General features: G+C 36.8%; 1 protein-coding gene across 1 annotated transcript in view; it reads right to left on the bottom strand.

Moving 5' to 3' along the window:
• LOC126369676 (protein amalgam-like) overlaps positions 1 to 22,360 on the bottom strand; it is an 85,156-nt gene that overhangs the window by 20,900 nt on the left and 41,896 nt on the right. The window contains exons 2-3 of the mRNA XM_050014236.1: positions 11,729 to 11,826; positions 1,678 to 1,882 (exon numbers count right to left, since the gene is read on the bottom strand). Of these exons, the coding sequence (XP_049870193.1) occupies positions 1,678 to 1,882; positions 11,729 to 11,826 (303 nt within the window). The remainder of the gene's footprint in view (positions 1 to 1,677; positions 1,883 to 11,728; positions 11,827 to 22,360) is intronic.

Here is a 22,360-nt window from a genome sequence, read left to right on the forward strand (position 1 = left end):
TTGGGCTATCTTTCCTTAAGTAGTTTATTTCTTTATTGTACATTTTACTGTAGGTAATCTCACTAAGATTAATCTATTACAAAGTTGCATTGTTGATCAAATACACATACTTAATCGTTTTGTTTATTTTTATTGCTTTTTATAATACTGCACTAACCCTACTATATAATATAAACATAACATAAACAGCCTATATACGTCCCACTGCTGGGCACAGGCCTCCCCTCGATCAACCGGAGTGGGTATGGATCATACTCCATCACGTTGCTACCCACCACCCTACTACCCTACCTACCCTACTATATTCTCTATCTCTCTTTATTTAAGAGCTGCGCTCTTGTCGGTGAAGCAATCGCCTTCATTACTCCATAGATAGGGCGTGTCGTAAGGTGGTTGCCCCAATCGCCTTCCGTTCCGTAGCACACCGACCAATTCCTCAATCGGTGATGTTCTAACTAGAGCCCTACCAGAATCCATTTCCTCGGCCTCCAACCAGTACTGATATGCTTTACGTTGCGCTTTTACCCTACTCTATATTTGAATATATTTTTTTTTTCCTGTACCTGAAGGTATCCTGGAAGAAACTGCTGAAACACTATTACCTATTTTCAGTAACTTCTCTTGTTCTTTATCCTCAATAAAGTATACTTATCTTGTTAACTGATACATTACGAATTTATAACGATTATATTTTGTCATCAAGCTCACAAAAATTCTACACAACTCTCGGAGAGACAGAAAGTAACTATTTATTTACAGCCTTCCCTATTTATATCTTTTACAACGGCCCTTTTCCCTCTTAAATCAACGGCTCCCATTGGTTTGTAACACATTAGCAGACAATTGTAAGCACGTACCAATAAACAAGGGAAAAGGTGAGCCCATCCATCTCAATCAGACAACGCTAATTGATGTATAGGAAGTTCCAAGTGTTCTTTACACTCATTTAGTATTACGCAATCTCAGAGTTTTGTCAATTTTTGTATTTGCGATCTGGTTCAATATGAAAAAGAAATATAAAGTAGACTAAAAGGAAAGCTTGAATCGCTTATTTTTGCTTTTCTTCAGCCATAACACTTTCCGAAGGTCGATGAATATTGGGATAGAACGAAAATTGCATTTCACTTTCAATAAATGCTATCATATGATACCTTACATTGAAAATAAACGATATTTTGTCTCGACATCCAAGAGAAGGTATCTTCAGTTTTATATCGTCGTTTCAAGGTCTCGATTTTTTGTGCCCTCTAGCCGGTTCATTGTTTTGTCTCAGTCAAATGGAACACTTTTAAAGCGTCATTGTGAATAATACTTACAACAATAACTGGATATGCGTCTGTCTGCCTTTCGAGCTTTCAATAGAGTCAAGTGAAGACTCTACGTTCTATCTACGATTCTGAATGATTTAAGTTCCAATTACGTAGATTGATAAGTACGAAGATTAAAATTTTGAAATTACTTAATTATTGCAATAAGTTCTGTAAAATAAGTCACTAAAACACGTGATCTTTTTAAATTCCAAAAAAGTTAAAATTACGTTTATCGTTATAGGGCACTTCCACAACACAATAGGCTAGTTTCCAACTAGGAATTTGTACAGAAAAGCACCCTGTGATATCGGTCATAAGTACTACAAGCAAATGTAAAAGTAAAGAAATAAAACATCGTTCTGCTGACCTACCACCTGCAGCAGATGCGTTTGGCTCATCATAGGCTCTGTGTTGACCTGGCACATGTAGCGGCCCCCGTCGGAGGGCCCCACGTCCCTGAGGATCAGGGTCCACGCCCCGTCACCGTGGCTGATAGCGATGCGGTGGTTCTTCGTGATCACGTGACTCGCTATCGTCAGGATTGTCTGCGTGTCCACGCGTAGCCACGCGACCTGTTAATAAAATAAGATATTTATTGTATAAGCTTTTGCAACCTGAAATTAATTGATATTTACTATTATTTTACATAACATAACAAAGACATAAACAGCCTATACGCATCTGCTGGAGACAGACCTCCCCTTAATCAACCGGAAGGAATATGGAGCATGCTCCACAACGTGCTCCACTGCGGGTTGGTGGAAGTGATTGGTCTAGTAGCCCGGGACCAACGGCTTATCATGCATTCCGAAGCACGGAATCTTCTTACTTTTTCGGATAATCAGGTGATTCAAGCCTGCAATGTCCTTACCAAATAAAGGGCAGTCTCACAAACTCACACACACACAACAGTCTCAATGGTCTAGTAGTTAGAACGTTCGGTTCATTCTGGAACGCAGTGAGCGTTGCGAACCGTGCGAGCGCTGTTCACTCGGTTCGATCTGGAGGTCCGAGTTCGATTCCCGATGGGGACATAGTTGAAATCACTTTATGAGACTATTATTGTAAAAAATAATTTTCCAAATCGTCTAGGCGTCCTCAAGTAATCGAGGAACATACATAAAAAGAAAGATTCCGACGAATTATGTTAGTAGGTAGTGATTTGCTTTTTGTAAGTAAGTATTTATTTTATACAAGATGTTGCGCCGTCCCACACCAAATTGTTATAAAATAATGTTCTCTTGCCACTGGTTTCCTGGATGAAATTGCTGCTTAGCATTAAGGCCGCCAGATTGTACTGTATCTTTCGTCCATGTGTGTGTAAAACTTGTTTTGTATGTTGTGTACAATAAATTACATATATTTGTATTTAGATTATACTACGGTTGTTAATGTTATATTGACTTAATTACAATTATTATACGTGGTTACATTATGGTGCGGTCAATGGCGTGCGGTTACATTTTGCACCAGTGCACTCACAACGCTTAGTTACCCTTACCGAGGTTGGCCATTGATCATGCATTGATTGCTTGCATGCATTTTTTTTTTGACGTGACATATTGTAGATTTGCCGCAGATGACATTAACTACTTGGCGTTATGAGGGAAATTGTCGACCACGCCGGCGGGGTCGGTATCGGGGTTCTGAAGTGTTTGGTGTCGCGAGCTGATTGGCCGCCTCTATGGCTAAAGTAATCGGATCGTCGGGATCGTATATTACGTCCTTCGAACGCCGATACTTTTCAGTACCGTCCCTAAGCGGGATGTATTCCGAAGCCGCAATACCAGGGATTTTGGGTGGTGCGGAGCAGAATTGAAAAAACGTTTTGAAGCTAATTTGAGCCATTGGGCAATGGTTGGCAGGCCTAGGTCAATGTGCAGATTTAATTTTAGAAGCGAAGGAACCGCGGAGCTCCCTTGGCTTTCGGCATGAAACGATTTTGTATTACCTGTAGACGACGGATTTGAGAGGGACTCGCGTGAACGAAAACTACCAATATTTACGTATACATATAATAGAGTCGGTTACAGCTTGGTATGGTTTGCATAACATACTTACAAGTCACCTTAAACTAAAACGGCTTCCGTGGTCTAGTATGTTCAGCGTTGGACTCACGATCCGGCGGTCCGGAGTTCGAATCTTGATAGGGATATATCACAAAAATCACTCGCTCGTAACGCACGTTAAGCCGTTGGTCCCGGTTACTACTTACTGATGTAAGTACGTAGTCGTCAAGTACGTAGTTACTTGACCCATGTCAGCCCTTTGGTGGCTCAATGACCCTGACATCAGGGTTGCTGAGATTAGTAATCCAACTCACAACCCACGCGATAGAAGAAGTCACCTTAGAACCCTATCTAACTAGGACACCACGGTAGCGCCACCACGATTGTTCATATTGGTTGCGCAAGTACTGTTGACGACAGGTCGACATGGCAATCGGGGCATGAGGTGAGCCGCGGAGGCGGGGTCGCCCCGCACACCCGCACAGTCCCCGCGGCGTCTTAGTCTTAGTGTCGCACGAGTCCGTAACGACCGCGTTTATCAATTATAATCTCGCTCACATAATTTATTACTATTGTGTTTTAAAAATGGCTACGGTTGCATCTTCGTCGCGTGTTCAAGCAAAAAAAACAATAATTCACTCTCAAGCTCGAGAACTAGCTAGAAAAGTGTTAGAAAATTGTGACATTGAACGGAAAAATAATTGAAATGGAGCAATTTCGAAAAACATGTCCAGAACCTTGAAAATGAATATTGGGAAAAAGACATGGGAATGGAAAATGAAATGGAAGATTTTATTATAAAAGTCGGAGATACCAGTGACGAAGATTCTTTAAGTTTTTGTAGCGATACGTTAGATGATTCAGATGAATAAATATTAACTTAAATGAAAACGTGGTATTGTTTTATTCTTTTGTTACATACATAATAAAAATATATCGATATTGAAAACGTCACGTCACTAGAGAATTGTCATGTCGACCTGTCGTCTACATTAATTTGTTGCCGATAAACGAATGACTAATAATTTCTAGCTTTCCCATGCTGTCCCAATGAGATAGGGCCGTTAGAGCTAACAAAGACCAGTGAAAAGGGTTTTTGTTTTTATTTCACCACACTCTGGTCACTTCATACATAAATTTAGCTCTTTCACAGACATAATACATTAATGTTTTCGTATACACACAACTGTGTGTGTGTCTGTGTGTGACTACTACAATAAATTGTACGTATAAACACAAAAAATATAATTGTAAAAATACTAGGTCATTGGTGCTAATTCCTGTAAATACCACCTAATTTTATTTTAAGTTATATCTGTCCTTTTATTATCCGCCGAAAAGGAAAGGGACGGATAACCGACAAGCACAAAATTTATGGAACACACGTCAAGTTTAAGCACAAATCTAAACCAACCGTCTAAAAATTTTACATCCGTCAATAACCCGACACAGTTAAGTAGACAGCAGGTCAAACGAATTGCATACCAGCGACGTACCTTTTGATTCGCCCGGGTTATTCATTCATTTACTCATTCTTCCTAAAATTTAGAGCTGTGAATCATCCGTCCCTTTCCTTTTCGACAGATATGAAAATGACGGATATAACTTAAAAAAAATTAGGCGGTGTCTGCAGGAATCAGGGCCATTGTCATCAAACTCATTATATTAAAAACTAATCTATACTAAATGCTTCACAGTCACAAATTATTTATTGGTACAACGGGGAAATAAATAAATAACAATTTATTTATTTATTTATTAGGTTTGCCAACAGACAAAAACACTTTTACATGTAGATATTTTAAAAAAATCCAGATAAATAATCCTTTTCCGGAATCTAAATATCTCCTGTCCTTGTCGTGCCTGCAAGAAACCTAATTAACTATATTAGTCGTTCTACGTTAAAATAAAATTCATGCCAACAATCGTTCGCGCGCACCCCTTACATTTACAGACTAAAGTGACCCGCATGAGGTGTGGTAAATTAAGCACGAGCTTGATACGAATCCATTCTATACGTTGTATTATTCTTTAGTCTGTTTTCACACTAGATTCATCGCTGCACGTCATAGCAGATCAATTTGATGCAGCACCAACATTGACCTCGGTCGCTCTATGGTCAACATCATAATTTTTTACATACAACTGTTTTATTACTTATTTTAATAGTTTTCATGCAGGTACAGTAAAGAAAAGAAACAGTTCGTCACCTTATATAATAACAACATTCATCAATGGTTTTAGATAAAAAGAAAATAATGTTTCGTAAAGCAAATCTAAAATTCTAATTGAACATCATCATCATTAATTTAAGACCCACGCTCTTGTCGGTCATGCAGCATTCTCCATTCTTGTCTATCAATGCCAATTATTTTACTTCCTTATAAGACACGCGACGTTTACTTTCTTTTTAATCTGTTCCATGTAAGCTCTTCTTGATCTTTCCCTTCCTCTCCTTCCCTTCCTTCTGTGATGCTTTCCTTTTATGATTCTTGTAATCAAACAGTAAGCATAGTTTTCTGTGCAACAGGCATTAGATGTCAATTTTCAAAAATTATATGCTTGCTACCTCGGAGCCAATCAATTTGAAAACTAACGAACCTCTACGGGCAAACGCTAATACTGTGTAAACGCTCCATTGTACAAGTTAAACGTGCCACGGCCAAAATTATCACCTTCCAAATTAATCGTAAGGCAGGAACGTCGGTACATTAACCAAAACGGTACCCTCTATTTCATTATTATACATTTACGATCCTATTAAGTTAATAAGATTATACAAAGTACCACACAATAAAGTTTTATGAATTTATTTAAACGTTTACAAAATTCACCGTTACTAGATGAAATGAAATTCAAGGGCGATATTCCGAGTATTACAATAATATGAAAATACGAAATACCTCTCTGGGATAGGGCAGGGGACATAAGTATTTTAAGCAATAAATGAATGAGATTTTTGTATGGAGTATTCGAAGTGTATCTAATCGGATATACCGTTTATGTACGCGATGTTATAGTAGGTAACATAATGGTGTTTCAATTCATTTCCAGATTTCTATACATATTTTGCTTTTATCATCCTGTGCATGCAGGAATGAAATATTTTTTGTGAATAATATTCTTTTTTCAAAGAAACACATTTAATAATTAATATGAAAGAAAAGCATTTTGTGTCTAATAGGTTTGTGCAATGTATTTATAATATTTTTTGTAAATAATCTTTTTATAAATCATTCAATGTTACGGACGTTACTACACGAACGATGTTAATATACGATTCTGACGGCCCGATTACTCTAGCCATAGAGACAGTCAATCGGCTCCGATACCTACCCCGCCATCATGGCCGACTTCTTTTCATTCCGCGCTCATCGCTATCTGCCCACTCGATTAATAAATATAATCGTTTTAGACAACGCCCTGGGCTCAGGTTCACGCCCAAGTAGACACCGTCACGATAGTGTCAGACCTGATGTCTTGAATTTTGTTCCGTATGAGAGCCCTCAGCGGTCCCCATTTGTCCGGCCAAGTAGCTAATGCCATTATGTAGCAAATATACAATAAGTTACAATGACATCTAAAAAAACAAATATATCTATTTTCAGTAAAATACAATCACAATAATTATTGTAACATGAAAATTATATCGATGAGATAATAATATGGAATTATTACTTTATTAATATTATTAATATGAATTGTTTATAGTGATAAGCTGGTATTTTCGGAGGTATGTGACCTAATCTATATTAGGCTGGGTTTTCCGGGTTGGGAGGTCAGACCGGACCTGTCAAATCTTCAGGTTAGATAAGCGGACCCTGTGAAAAACGGGATAAAGCTAGGGAAATTATAGTCGTGATAAGCTGTTTATTACCACCATTTCATCATAATTATTCATGTTAGGTCTCGTTTGCTTGAGATCTGTTTTCTCTAGACAAAGAATCAACTTTACAGACTCATATGCCTATGTAGCTACGTTATTCAGAACACAAGCTTATGCACACTAGGACAAAGTTCTTAGGCTCATGCATTTCTGGTCAGATTATAACTTTGACGCATCCAAGCTCTGATATTAGTAGATAGTTTACTCGTATGAATAATTAGGAGCTTGCAAGCGCGGCAGAAACAGCAGAAAATGTGTAAAAGGTTTTTGTGTAAATAAATTACGTTACTGTAGTCTTACCTAATACTAGTAATAACCATGGCTATCTGGCAAAATGCGAGGCCCCCAAGGTTTAAAGGTCTCAAACCCCATCCACAGATTACTAAATCACTCGTATAATTATACAATACAAATAAACTATACTGCATCAAAATAAAAGGAAATATTTAGAAAAGACTCTTAACTAAGTACATGGCAAATGGCGGCCTTATCGCTTAAAGCGATTTCCTCCAGACAGACAGATTGAAACATTGCGGATACAAACTTACCAATAAATACAGGCACAATACATAATTCACATTTATAAATACATATTTATATAGAGGTACAAAAATAAATAATATACCTATTTAAATAGTACACACAAATTACCTAATAATAAGCAACTCAAGAGCCACAGAATATAAACAACACCATCACACACTTCATTGCAAGAACAGAACCATTTACAATTTTAAAAAGGAAAAGAAAAAGTACATTCCAGATAAAAAAAAAAACATATAAAAAAGTAGTTACCTATGTGTAAGGATTTCAGTTATATAACTAATCCAAGGCCGTTCGTGAGAAATACTCTACGTCCTGCTCTAAGTTCCGATCTATATGCCAATCTTCATCCAAATCGGTCCACCTATTTGGCATTCAGCAGGGAGCATCCCAACTCGAACATTCCGCTAAATCCCGTCCCTGGAACGGTCTTAATAATATCTATGTGTGTGATAATACCTATGTGTATAGAGACATTACATGATTTTCTTCTATTCTGAAGGAAATAGTAACGAATTTAGTTTTCTACATCTGAGGGCCTGTTAACATCATCCCCTTAGCATTATCCCGTTTCTCACAGGGTCCGCTTACCTAACCTGAACATTTGACAGGACCGGTTTTTTACAGAAGCGACTGCCTGTTTGACCTTCCAACCCACGAAGGGAAAACCAGCCCAATACAGGTCACATACCTCCGAAAATGCATTTCGGGAATGTGGGTTTCCTCACGACATTTTCACATGATTTATGATCCAAACATGAATTTCAAAACAAATTCGGCTATCATTGGTTTAGGCCTGTGCTGGATTGGAATCTGCGACCTCAAAGTGAGAGGCAAGCGTTCTACCAACTGTGCTACCGCTTCTGAGGGCCTGTTAACAAAAATCCAAATCCACAAGGATCCACATCGCATAGTTACGTCTCTGGTTAACAATGTAGTAAAGATAAACAGCCCCATTTATCTCAATCCGAGCTCAGCAGAGGAATGTCTAGAAAATAACCGGCTAATCTGTTTTGGACGTCAGGCAGGGTTATATAACGCTTCAGGCAAACCTACCGGTGATAAAATACCGGCTCCATAATTTAACGGTTCGAAGAACAGCGTTAGAATAAATCTAGGAGATTATGTAAAGGTGGAACCAATTATTTCTTCCTTAATATAAGAGCACTAACACAGTTGGCTCGATACTTATAGACGGCGATACGGCACACCCATCACGTTGGTATAACAGGAAATTTAGTAATGAACCTCTGACTACCCCAATTGGGATATTCTTAGTCGTGATATTTAATATAAGAACACACATAGAAACAGGCTTTAACATTAGTTTTATATGACAGGTCACTGTATCCTCCACTCTGTCTAGAGGCCTGTTGTCTTAAATTTTGTACCAGATGAGAGACCTCAGCGCTTCATTTGTCCAGGAAAGTAATTACATACACAGCCTATATACGTCCCACTGCTGGGCACAGGCCTCCCCTCAATCAACCGGAGGGAGTTTGGAGCAAAGTAATTAATCTACAATAACTCACGTGAAAAAAAGACTATGGTCTAACACATTGGTAAGAGCGTTCGTCTTAGGTACCGTAAGCCCGATTTTCTGATGTTTTGTAGATAAAAAAACACTTACAAAACAAAATAGGTAGCTACTTATATCCTTAGTTACTAAAATACACTCAAATAAAAAACAAAATAAGAAGTAAGTACCCAAAAATATCCGCAAACATCACAAATAATTCAGGTTGTGGCTTCAAATATTTTAAGACTGCCGAAAATAAAATTTGGAATTGATAAGATAAACAAATGAAGATCTCTATTCAAGCATACAACTAGGCTTTGTTAGCCGGGGAATACATTTATAGAAAATCATTGTACCTAATATTTCAGTAGAAAATAAGATTTTTATGCCTACGTGTAAAATATAGGGCTTTTTAAGAAGGATTTTAGACTTGTACTCATGCACGAATGAGAAATAGAAGCTTATAAATCTATCACTTTTGTGTAAAAAAAATAAAACCCAAAGGTAAGTACGTACTTAAAAAAGATTTTATATTTCAGTCGCAAACTTATATTTAGGCACTCGCTAAACTTGAACTTACAAAATAGTACTATAAAAGTTGCCGATTTGACAACCTATTCAGTGAGTTAGTAACTGCTTGATATGCAGAAGTTCCCCAGTTCGATTCCTGATTCAAAAGAAAAACTTTTGTTCAAGAACTGGACGTGTTTTGTTTTTCCTCCTTCTTATCTCAACTTCAGACTCGAGTAAGAATAACTAACTTTGTAGTGGTCTTGGCAAGTCTTCAACAGGCTGAGGGTTGGCCTGTTCTAATGATTTGTTTGGGAATTGTTAACATAGTTATAACTGGCTTTTACGCGTACAAGTCGCAGCTTCCTAACTAACTTCTTATTTGTCTGGGGCAAGTCCGATTTTGATGTTTTCGTTTGTAGTTCTTTATATTATTGAAAATCAGTAACCTCTTGAGTGGCGCAGATAAAAATTTCGATTATATAAAAAAACATTTTTTTTATTCCAATGGATTTAAATTACATTTCTGGATTAGTACCCCTAAACCGTTTTTGCTTCTGTGCGTTTGTCTGTCAAAAGGTCTCAACGTTCTACATTTAAAAGGCTGTATCTTTCGAACCACATGTGATAACCTAATTGAATGCACAGAATATGTATTATAGCGTGTATTATATCAAACCAGAAAGTGTAAAAATGAAGGAACCCTCCTCCCATATATATAACTTTTTTTTTCACTTTTTTAAGTGAATTACATGGAGAAAACGGACAGAAAAAAACACGCGATCCACATTTGTCAAAACTACTACATGATGATGTATGTTTTGTATATTTTGCCCTCTATACTCTCCAATTTTTCCAGCCAAGTAATGAATGCTAGTTGCGGGAAATGTACAATAAATTACGTAAATAAACTTTGTATATTTCAAACATTTCAGATTTTGTTAAGTACACTGAATTATAAATGTGCTCTGTTTTTTATTATTTGTAGAGGTAACAAAAATGATGTAATGTGTAATTGAATTTGACGCCCTTTGGCAAGTCTATAGGGAATACATTTTAATAAAATCTATCTCAAATTATTTTATTGGATTTGAAGAAACTTTGTTTGAGGTAAATCTGCACATTTAAATAAAAACTGCTTCCGTAATTTGGAATAGTCGTGCTCTTCGTGGGTTAAGAAGTGTCCTCACCAAGCCTGATGTCAGCTGAGCCACCAAAGGCCCCTGACATGGAACGAGTTCAACAAGTACGTACTTACATCAGAATGTAGTAACCTGACCAACGGCTTAATGAGTATTAAGAAGCCCAAGGGGGTTAAAAAGGCCACATCAATGCATTTCATATAAAAAAGCAATATTGCAATTTGACATTTGCTTTTTTTTTGACGTGACTTATTGTGACTGGTTTGAGGCCGAGGAAATGGATTCTGGTAGGGTTCTAGCTAGAACATCACCGATTGTGGAATTGGTCGGTGTACTGCGGAACGGAAGGCGATTGGGGCAACCACCGTTCTACACGCCCCATCTATGGAGTAATGGCAATTACTTCACCGACAAGAGCGCAGCTCGTAAATAAAGAGAGAGAGAGAGACTTATTGGAGATTTGCCGCAGGTGGCATTAACTACTTGGCCAAAGTTGACATTTGCGCATATAAAATAAAAGTAAGTGCGCAATGTCAACAAATGTCAGATGAATTGCTTTTATGTGGCCCTTTTAGACCCCCAGATCATACTTAGTTTTGCACTGTAATGTCCTAACCAAACTAGGGATCACAAAGTGATATTTGTGATAATGTCCCCACCGGGATTCATACCTGGGACCTCTGGATCGTGAGTCCAACGCTTAACCAATGGACCATAGAGGCCGTTTAATATTATGGTCGTGATTTAATATTATGTTACAACATATTTTACCCGACTTCAAAAAAGGAGGTTTTAGAAAAAAAGTTTACCTTAAAAGTCTGCAAGTTGTCAACCCTGCAGGTAAGGGAGGCATCTCGGCCCAAAGCAACGGTCACATTTGACCCTGGACCCACAAATCTGGGTAAATCTGGAACAAAAAGTTTAGAGTTAAATCATTGTGAAGTTTTATAACCATTTGTGCTTACAGTGAATATACAAATCTTAAGGTCCTACCTAGCAAAAATATTTTTTTTATATTATATTTTTTTGTTTATTTTTGTTTTAATAATAATATAATTAAAATGAACTCGTAAATTAAAAAAAAAGCATTTTCGCTAAGTCTTCTCTAGTGTGATTTGGTGCTCAGAATTATAATATTTATTATATTTCGGACTGAATAAACTATACTTATTTTCGACCGCCGCCATTTTGACGCTAAGAAGATAAAATATTTCCTTTATCTTCTGAAAAACAATGCAGAATCAAAGAAATTGATTAATTTATTAAACTGAAATCCGTAGGCCAGTTACTTAAAAGATTTCAATTTCTACATTAAATATAATTTATACTGTTTTCAAGTTGATTACTTAAAGTTCTGCCCAAAAACATGCATAAACACGTAATGCGTGCTTGCGTAAATGCATGCATGCGTAAATGCGTATGCTGGAATAAGAGGCGTAATATGCCTATGTATATGGGGGTTGTGTATGTAAGGTTATACATGTGAGGTGAAAATACCCAATCGTTCTCAAGTAGAGCGCTTCCTTCCGCAAGTCTCGCGAGAAATAACCTTCGATATTCCAGATAGTCACAAGAGATAGTTTTGCACGTTACTGAATGTTAGCAATAGGGTTGAGCACAACGTACTTACTTGACTAAAAAAAAACAGTTGTGAACAATATCATCCATACTAATATTGCGAATGTGAAGATAACTATTACTGACATAGCCCGGGCGTTTGGCGGCTTAATAGTTTCAATTCAATTCGTTAGACGAACTAAATAGCTGTAACTAGGTATTAGTTCAACAACAAGAGATTTAGAAACGTCATAACGGTCGATTTATACGACATTTGCTACGATCAACAATGTTTGTATTATAATACTAATCTGTGGCTTGTAGTCGTTGTTAGGTAAAATTCTTAGGTAAATAAATTAAAACGAAAAATGAGGTTGGTTTTTACCTAGCTACATTTTAGTCTAGCTCCTAATTCTAGCAATTTATACAAGGTCCCTGGGCTACAGGAGCCCCGAACAAGTGTAAGCAGAAATTCGTAAAATGTTATCCACATTTTTTGCGTACACTTTATTTATTTGGACCCTAAACTGATACAGGGACTATCAACCCCCTATTTTCACCTGAATAAGGATTAAGTACGAGTAAGAGTTATAAAAATGTCATACTCGTATAACAACTCGTACAATAATTTAACGCCACTTATCAAGCGTATCTCGCAAAACCAATCACTGATGCGTGACTTTTAAGTATCATTCATCCTGTTCCTTGCTTTACTTATTTATTTATTTAATAAACACACGTAATAACAACACGCCACGCATCGAAGAACACGCCGGGCTCCTTAGGTATATATCACAGCGATGTGTGGCCCAGCAGAGTCTCCATGACAACCGAATTATAGATACCAAGGGCTTCGACCAATAAACGCAGCGAATGCTATCTACGTAGATAGACGTCGGTTATCGCAGTAGCCGTGCCGCGAGGGCTGCCATCGTAACGATCACTGGATACGGCAATCGAATCAGAAAAATAAAACATAATATGAGAGCCCAGCTAAAAGCCGTCGGTGTTAATTATGACAATAGTCGTTAAGGCAAGCATCTGGTGTATAAGGAAAAACGTACGTCTAATCATAATAAATACTTACACTCTTCTTATACTGGCTCGTATAGAAACCGTATAAGTATGAAAGTTATAAGAGCAAAGGCACATAAAACGATAAGTAAACAAGTTACAGCGGGGTAAACAGAAAACATCTAACTTTTCATCAAAGTTTTGTGCATTGAAGAGCTCCGCAAATGTTATAGAGTTTCACTATGCAAATTTGATCAAACTTTAGAGTTTACTTCATAACAGATTTTAATAGGCAATATACATTTCTGATATATTTTATTAAAAGTTATACGAGTAGCCAATCAATTTGCCAGAGTTTTCAATCCATTATAAGACTAACCAGAACGGACGATATTACGTACTTTCTGAAGAACGGAACAGTCTGATAAGACTACTAAACTACACGGTCACCAATGCACACATACCTATCTTGACCGGTATTAGTCAATAAACGTGATTAGGTTAAGGACTTCTCAAAATAACCTATTATCAGATATCCACAGAGACATGACAGCACTAGTAGGAATGGCCCGCTGCCCCTAAAGCGCCGCTCGTAGGGGATCCAGAATGGCCGGCCAAATGGAATGTACTCGTACACTTCCCGGCAATCAAACCGGCTCCAAGTTGCTTTGTCCCAACTTTAGACAAGGATCGATTATTGTCAGCTACTTCACGCTGCTGCCAATGGAACTGAAATTCTGGACATTTTGATTTTAATGTTTTCTTGTATTATTTTTGTTATCACATCCGTATACATTACGAGAGTAGGTAAAAGTACATTACAATATTAATAAAATAAATAAAACTTGCATTCGTCATCCCTCTTCTTTTACTTCATAATACAATTTCTTGAAAGAAATCGCTTTAAAACATACGTAAGACTTAACAAATTTAACACACACACAAAGCGTGTTCTTAAAAAATATAAAAAGAAAATTGTTTATTCAGCGCTTAGATAGTGTCTAAATTCAATTGGCTACTGACAGTTTTCGGATAAGTATTTTAAATATTACAAACGCTTATGTTATACCACTTAATATATTTTGTTTTCTCGAAAAAGCTTTATATAATAGAAAAAAACTGTCATGGCCGCCCGTGTTTCGGGTGTTGTAATACACAGATAAAAAATCGCATTCTTATTTTGTAAAAATAAAATATTTAAAACCTTCTTAATAAAAAAACTATTGGATAATTATCGTCAAATGATAAACTATCATACCCGACATATTTTATATTTTATTTTTACAACTGTCAAGTAGCCTTTCTTTAAATAAAAGAATTTTTTTTTTTGTTTTTAGTAGCCAATTCACAACTTTCCGGGCTTTTTCTGACTGTTACGCTACAATTTAGAATTAAAGCCTAACCACATTTCTGTAGTGCTTCCCGCTAGCAAACCAAATCTGCCAGTTTCCACCGTGAAATTCAATTTGCCATTGCAACATTACCTCATGATAAGCACAAAGATCTCTTCTTGAATAATTTACCAGCCCAATTATACTGGATTGTGCCGCAGCTAAATCTCATCTATAATTTAGTCGAGTGGAGAGTCAGTAGCTAAATCCGCCGTACAAATATTTGGACAATGTAAATAAGTTGCAGTTTCCAGAATGTTCGAGTCTATTAGAGTAGGTAGTCGTCTAGCCGTTGTTTGAGTGGAATTTTGAAATATGTTGATTGCGTTTAAACTCCAAGCGAGCAGGACGTAAATGATAGCTTTTGTTACTTATTTTGTTCTACTTAAATATTAACTACTAAAATATTTATTTTCAAAGTCAAGGTAAGATGCTAAGAATAGTATCACAGGCATCATTCTTATCTTCGAATAAACCCCCGATCTTATCGTCCTCGATGCATATACAGGGTACATATTATACTCATCATCTTGAGTTAATATCAAGTGGAATTTTCGATCGCAAAAGTATAGAATTGAAAATAATAACGAAAAAACTAAAAAAACATGAATTTTTCGACGGAAAATTCACTTGATGTCAACTCAGAATCATGGCCAGAATCATCCCTCAAAGTTTTCGGTTCAATGTCACTAACACCCTGTATTTTTAGATTTGACAAACAACAATATGCCTCAATGTGTTTTATCTTAATTCTAATAGGTAAACCTGTTTTGTTTGGACTACTATAATTTTATTTATTTTTTTATTTATTTTAATCTCTGTATTCAAATAAATTGTTTCGTAATTTATAACGCAATACAACAGTAAATATAAATATAACACAGAATAGTTAGGTACATTTGTAAGTGTTACATGCACACAAAAAGTTAAGCATAAATAAATTGGTTTTTCTTCTTATCGTGACTGAAAGTGTATTTAATTTTGTTACTTTTATTGCAGGTAGCGTAACCTTAAGGTGGCGTGAAAATTGCGTGAGACCAGTTCACAGAAACGATTCATATTAAATTTTATAACACCTCCTGGCGACGACCTCCGCGAAAAGAAAGTAGATATTAAATTCATAACATCGTGTAATCAAATAAGGTAAAGGTATTCCGTTGTGTTTTGGGATTTGAGATATAACTTTCAACAGATCAACAACTTGGACTTTTATAAGACTGGAAATACTCGTATGACATAAATGAGAACAGTAAAAAAGAATCTTGATACCTAATATATATATAATTTCCATAAATAGAATAGAATCACACACACACACACGCAAATATACAAACACATATACACACACACATACACGCACAAACACGCTCTCGTAAGCGCACACGCACATGACGTAATCTGTCGGTAGTCAGAGACCTAATCGTGTAACTCAGTTTCTATAGAAATCCTATCTTTTGATTGATTGCAACCTTTTTTCTTCGCACCACCAAATCCAAATCCCCTGGTAGTTGCGGCTTCCGAGTACATCTCGCTTAGGGACGGTACTGAAAAGTATCGACGTCCGAAGAACGTAATATACGATCCCGACGACCCGATTACTCTAGCCATAGAGGTAACCAATCAGCTCGCGATAACATACACTTCAGAACTCCGCCGGCGTGGTCGACGGTTTCCTTCATTCAGCGCTACCCACCCACTACAGTCGATTATTTTTTTCAAATATTTTCCTCTATGACGACACCCTGAGCCGAGGTTTGCGCCCAACTGGGGATCCTCAGGCCTGTTCTCTTAAATTTTGTACCGGGTGAGAGTCCTCAACGCTCCCCATTTATCCGGCAAAGTATTTAATGCCATTTACAGCAAATTAACAATAAGTCACTTCAAAAAAAAATGGTCAAAATAGTTACAAATGAAACTGAGTTACACAAACAGCCTTTGGACAGTTAGAAAAACAATATGACACTGGACAAAATTGGTATAAATTTATAGCATCACTGGATTATATACGTCTCGACTTGTCGGTACTAAGGTGCTGAAAACTGACCCAGATTATCTCAGGCAGGTCGAAATGATTTACCGCGTGAGAGCAACGTTTATTGGACCTAAGAGACCATGAATCATCACCAACACAATGGATTTGCTGAAAAGAGCTCGATAAGGCGATTATCACACGACACCGGGCACCAACGCGTTTGGCGGTGAGGCGGACTTTAAGGTCGCAATGACCAGGGCCCTGTTTAATAAAACTGGTAATGCGAGAATATTGTCAAAATTTGACAAATATTAAGTCAGAAATCGACAGGTAAAATCTTGACATATTTTCCCGTTTTTCTTCTATTGTGTGGGTTGTGAAGTGGAGTTACCTCATCAAACCTAGTGTCAGGGTTACTATTGAGCCGCCAAACGTTTTGTTAAGCATCAGCGGAAGCCTTATCTTAACCTTACCAAAACTACTTTAACAGCGAATATATTATTAACGATTTTATTCATTCATGCTTTATTATTTTTTTTTTAATATTTTTTTATTTGGTACTTTGATAACTATATCATTACAATGTGCACTCTTTTTGTCAATGACAATATTTTATTAAACATTATATACAACGGGAACCACGGCCTCCGTGGTCCAGTGGTTGAGCGTTGGGCTCACGATCCGGAGGTCCCGGGTTCCAATCCCGGTCTGGACATATCACAAAAATCACTGATCCCTAGTCTGGTTAGGACATTACCTGATTGTCCAAAAAGTAAGATGATTCGTGCTTCGGAAGGCACGTTAAGCCGTTGGTCCCGGTTACTACTTACTGATGTAAGTAAGTAGTCGTTACATGAGCCATGTCAGGGGCCTTTGGCGGCTCAATAGTAACCCTGACACCATGGTTGATGAGGTTGGTACTCTATCTCACAACCCACACGATAGAAGAAGAATATTACTCAGCTAAACATCAATTTTGTGTTTTAATATTATTGTCTACATCATTCGAGTACAATGTAATAATACAGAAACATTACATGAGCCAAAGCTCCTTATTATGTTTGTCAACCTCTGTGTATTACACATTACGAAGACTGTGCCTTGATCGAACATTTATATTAAACTGTTATAAAAAGGAGTTAATATTATAAAGGGCATATTTGTTTTACCGATAACATTTTTATTTTGAGGAAAATTGTTTTTTTATTAACGGATTTTTTAATAAGATCAGTCAACAATACCTACCGCTGAAGAATTATTCGTAAAAGAACCAATTTCGAACAATTTTGAGATTCATAATAAGATATTTCGAATAAAGAAAAGCGTAGAATGCCATGGAATGTTGCAAAATGTAATCAAATTGTTAACTAGGTGGTAACTACCTAACATTGTAATACAGGGTGTTAATGACGTCGTAACGAATACTGAGGGGGAGCATTCAGACCATGATCCTGAGTTAATATAAAGTGGAATTTTCCGTCGCAAAAATCACGACTTTTTTTTATTTTTTTTATTATTTTCATATCTATACTTTTGCAACGGAAAATTCAACTTGATATTAACACAGAATAATGAGCTGAATCATCCCTCTCAGTATTCGTTACGATGTCACTTACACCTCCTACAAGTACTTACAGGTAGTCATACAAGTAGGTATGGATGTTAATGACACCGTAACGAATACTGAGGGGGATGATTCAGACCATGATTCCCAGTCGGTATTGGGACGGATAATCGAGTCGAAGACGCGTAAACGTACGGTAAGATATAAATATATGTTTACATAACATACACAGCCTATACACGTCCTACTGCTGGGGCACAGGCCGCTCGCTCAATCAACCAAGGGGTATGGAGCATACTTCGTCACGCTGCTCCACTGTAAAAATAAATATTAAAATAAAAAAAAATTAATAAAAATGCATTTATACTAAATATTATTTATTTCAGTAGTAAAAATACAAAAGATAACTATAACATAACCACATGAGCTCACGAATCTTTTATTTGTTTTTTTTATTAAAAAAAAGACATACTCAGCCGACAATAAACACACAGATTATTAAACACAATTACCTAAAGATGAACAATCGACTGACACCAGGTGTATCGAAATGCTACTTAAATCACCACGAAACAATTAATTTATCATGACTACAATAGCATCATGTGTTCGTTACGGGCGTATTCACACGGGTGCTGTCGTGGACCATACATAATCATGTAAGGTCACGAATTATCTGAATTCTGAATCACATTCCAAAACTGAAATGTGTCATAGTTATATGAAATACCTATGGGGCAAAATACCCACAAATGGGCAACGTGCCCATACCTGTCTAAATATAGGGTAAAAAACCAACGATGTTAGAATATGTGATTAGAATGTTTCATAGTTATATGAATACCTATGGGGCAAAATACCCACAAATGGACAACATGCCCATAGCCGTCTGAATATAGGGTAAAAAGCCCACGATGTTTGAATATGGGGTGAAACCCCGCGAATGGCCTCCAACCGCCCCTTACAGCCATCCCTGTCCACTCAGATTGCCTTGATAAATTCATCTGATTACCTGATAAATCACCACAACGATATTACCTACTGCAATGTTTTACTGTTTGTTTTACTATCCGTTTTACTGTTTACTGTCTGTTGTTCTCTTTATCGATTTGTATCGGATAATACAAATATAGCATAACTGATATCTAAGTAATTAGGACTAATATATAAGTATTATAAGACTTAACTGAATATTCTTCCTGTTATACCTGAAAACACACTGTTTCTTCTCTAATCTGTTTCTGAATAATCTGAATATTCACTGACCTCTGTTCTCTCCTCTTAATGCAATTTCATTTGCTCCCTTTGTCGACCGAACACTCTTCCTGCGCATCGACAGGAAGCCTGGTAAAACCGTTGTTGACTGTTATATCCGAAAACACACTGTTACTTCTGCTCTGATCTGTTTCTGAATAATCTGAATGTTCACTGATTTCTGTTCTCTGTTCTAATGCACTTTCATTTGTTCTCTGAAAATTATTTAGTTTTTTCGTAATGACAGCCCGCCAAAAGCATCAACTTTTTTCTGGCCAGTATTGTTATGACATAAATAACCTACAAATCGATTACTCACTCGAGTAAAAATAAAATCGATATGATGTATTTTAATATTATTATGAATTTGATTATTTAAATTCGAGAACTGATTACAGTTCGAGACACTGCCCCGACGCGAGAATTATGAAATACACCTGTGTTTTGATTAAGTTAAGCATTCTAAACTCTGCTGTAGGTTTTGAGTAGACTGTGCAAGTTGCTGCTTTATGTTCGGAACAATTTGAGCAACGGCAGTTTGCTGAATTAGAAACTCTGGTTCATTTCTCTGTCCTGTTAATTTAGCTGAAGCTGTTGTTGATTATGAGACAGCGCACTGACTGAAAATTTGGCTGATGTTTTTGATAAAAATAAGCAGATACGTCTATTCTGGGTAACTGGAAAGTAACAGTAACATCACAACTTAATATATCTAATATCACAACTTTCTCCAGATGATGTTGGTATGTTTGCTTTGTGCTGACAACTAACGACTGAAAAAGGTCTAAAAATCGGAGGCATTCCAATTTGTTGCTACTGAAGGTACGGCTTAATAGAGGGCAATTAGGCTCTCACCTGAATATCCTGATCTGCGACTGAAGAGATCGAGGCTGCTGATATCATTGACAGCTCCCTGGTATGCGTCAGCGTATGGTTTACCTCATTGAACTGCTGTTTAATCTTCTCCAACTCCCGAAGCTCGTCAACAACAAAGAACTCTTAATTGTACTGAATAATAACCTGGAAGGCATCCACTAGCTGTGGATAATGACTCCCGGATTGCTTCTGCGCCACTGATAGCACGATTGTTGATTCATGTTCTATAACTGTTGTATATGAATTGGTTAATATATGATAATTAATTGAAAACTTGGTCTTTACTCTTAGCAACTGGTTGGTATTCCTTCTAATGACAATACTTACTATTTCGAACATGTTTACACTGAATTTTTGCAATATAAATTGAAGTAAAACATAATAAAATTTGTACCCCAAAAACATAAAATCAATGAATTAGTACTTTTCGAAACTCGTAAATGAACTGACTGACAACAAACTTAACAACTCAATTCAACTGATCTGATTTCATGATCTGATTTATGATTTGTTGATATCTGGTATAGTCAATCTGATTTTATGTTGATAACTGGTATAGTCAATCTGATTTAATGTTGATAACTGGTATAGTCTATCTGATTTAATGTTGATAACTAACATGGTCAATCCGATTTGATGTTGATAACTGTTATGGTCAACAGTTACATGGTCTATCCGATTTGATGTCGATAACATTAACAACTGGCTTCGTCCTTCTGATTTATCAACTGATTTGGTTGATCTGATTCGCAAATAATCTGGTCAATCTGCTTTGACAACTGATTTGGTCCATCTCATTTAACTACTATTATTGGCCCATCTGATTTGAGTCAACTGATTTAACAACTGTTATTGGCCCATCTGATTTAAGTCAACTATTATTGGCCCATCTGATTTGAGTCACCTGTTTTAACAACTGTTATTGGTCCATCTGATTTGAGCTAACTGATTTAACAACTGTTATTGGCCTATCTGATTTGAGCCAACTGATTTAACAACTGTTATTGGCCCATCTGATTTGAGTCACCTGTTTTAACAACTGTTATTGGTCCATCTGATTTGAGCTAACTGATTTAACAACTGTTATTGGCCTATCTGATTTGAGCCAACTGATTTAACAACTGTTATTGGCCCATCTGATTTAAGTCAACTGATTTAACAACTGAATTGGTCCATCTAATTAGGTCCATCTGATTTAACAACTGAATTGGTCCATCTAATTAGGTCCATCTGATTTGATGTCAACTGTTCTGTATCTACTGATTTTGTACTGGGTATCATAACACTAAATTACATGTTCAAGAGATCCCAGCACCTCCACCATGTCGTGAACCATACATAATGATGTAAGGTCACGAATTATCTGAATTCTGAATCACATTCCAAAACTGAAATGTGTCATAGTTATATGAAATACCTATGGGGCAAAATACCCACAAATGGGCAACGTGCCCATACCTGTCTAAATATAGGGTAAAAAACCAACGATGTTAGAATATGTGATTAGAATGTTTCATAGTTATATGAATACCTATGGGGCAAAATACCCACAAATGGACAACATGCCCATAGCCGTCTGAATATAGGGTAAAAAGCCCACGATGTTTGAATATGGGGTGAAACCCCGCGAATGGCCTCCAACCGCCCCTTACAGCCATCCCTGTCCACTCAGATTGCCTTGATAAATTCATCTGATTACCTGATAAATCACCACAACGATATTACCTACTGCAATGTTTTACTGTTTGTTTTACTATCCGTTTTACTGTTTACTGTCTGTTGTTCTCTTTATCGATTTGTATCGGATAATACA

The sequence above is a fragment of the Pectinophora gossypiella genome, chromosome 9, assembly GCF_024362695.1.
Source record: "Pectinophora gossypiella chromosome 9, ilPecGoss1.1, whole genome shotgun sequence".
NCBI classification, from domain to species: Eukaryota; Metazoa; Arthropoda; class Insecta; order Lepidoptera; family Gelechiidae; genus Pectinophora; species Pectinophora gossypiella.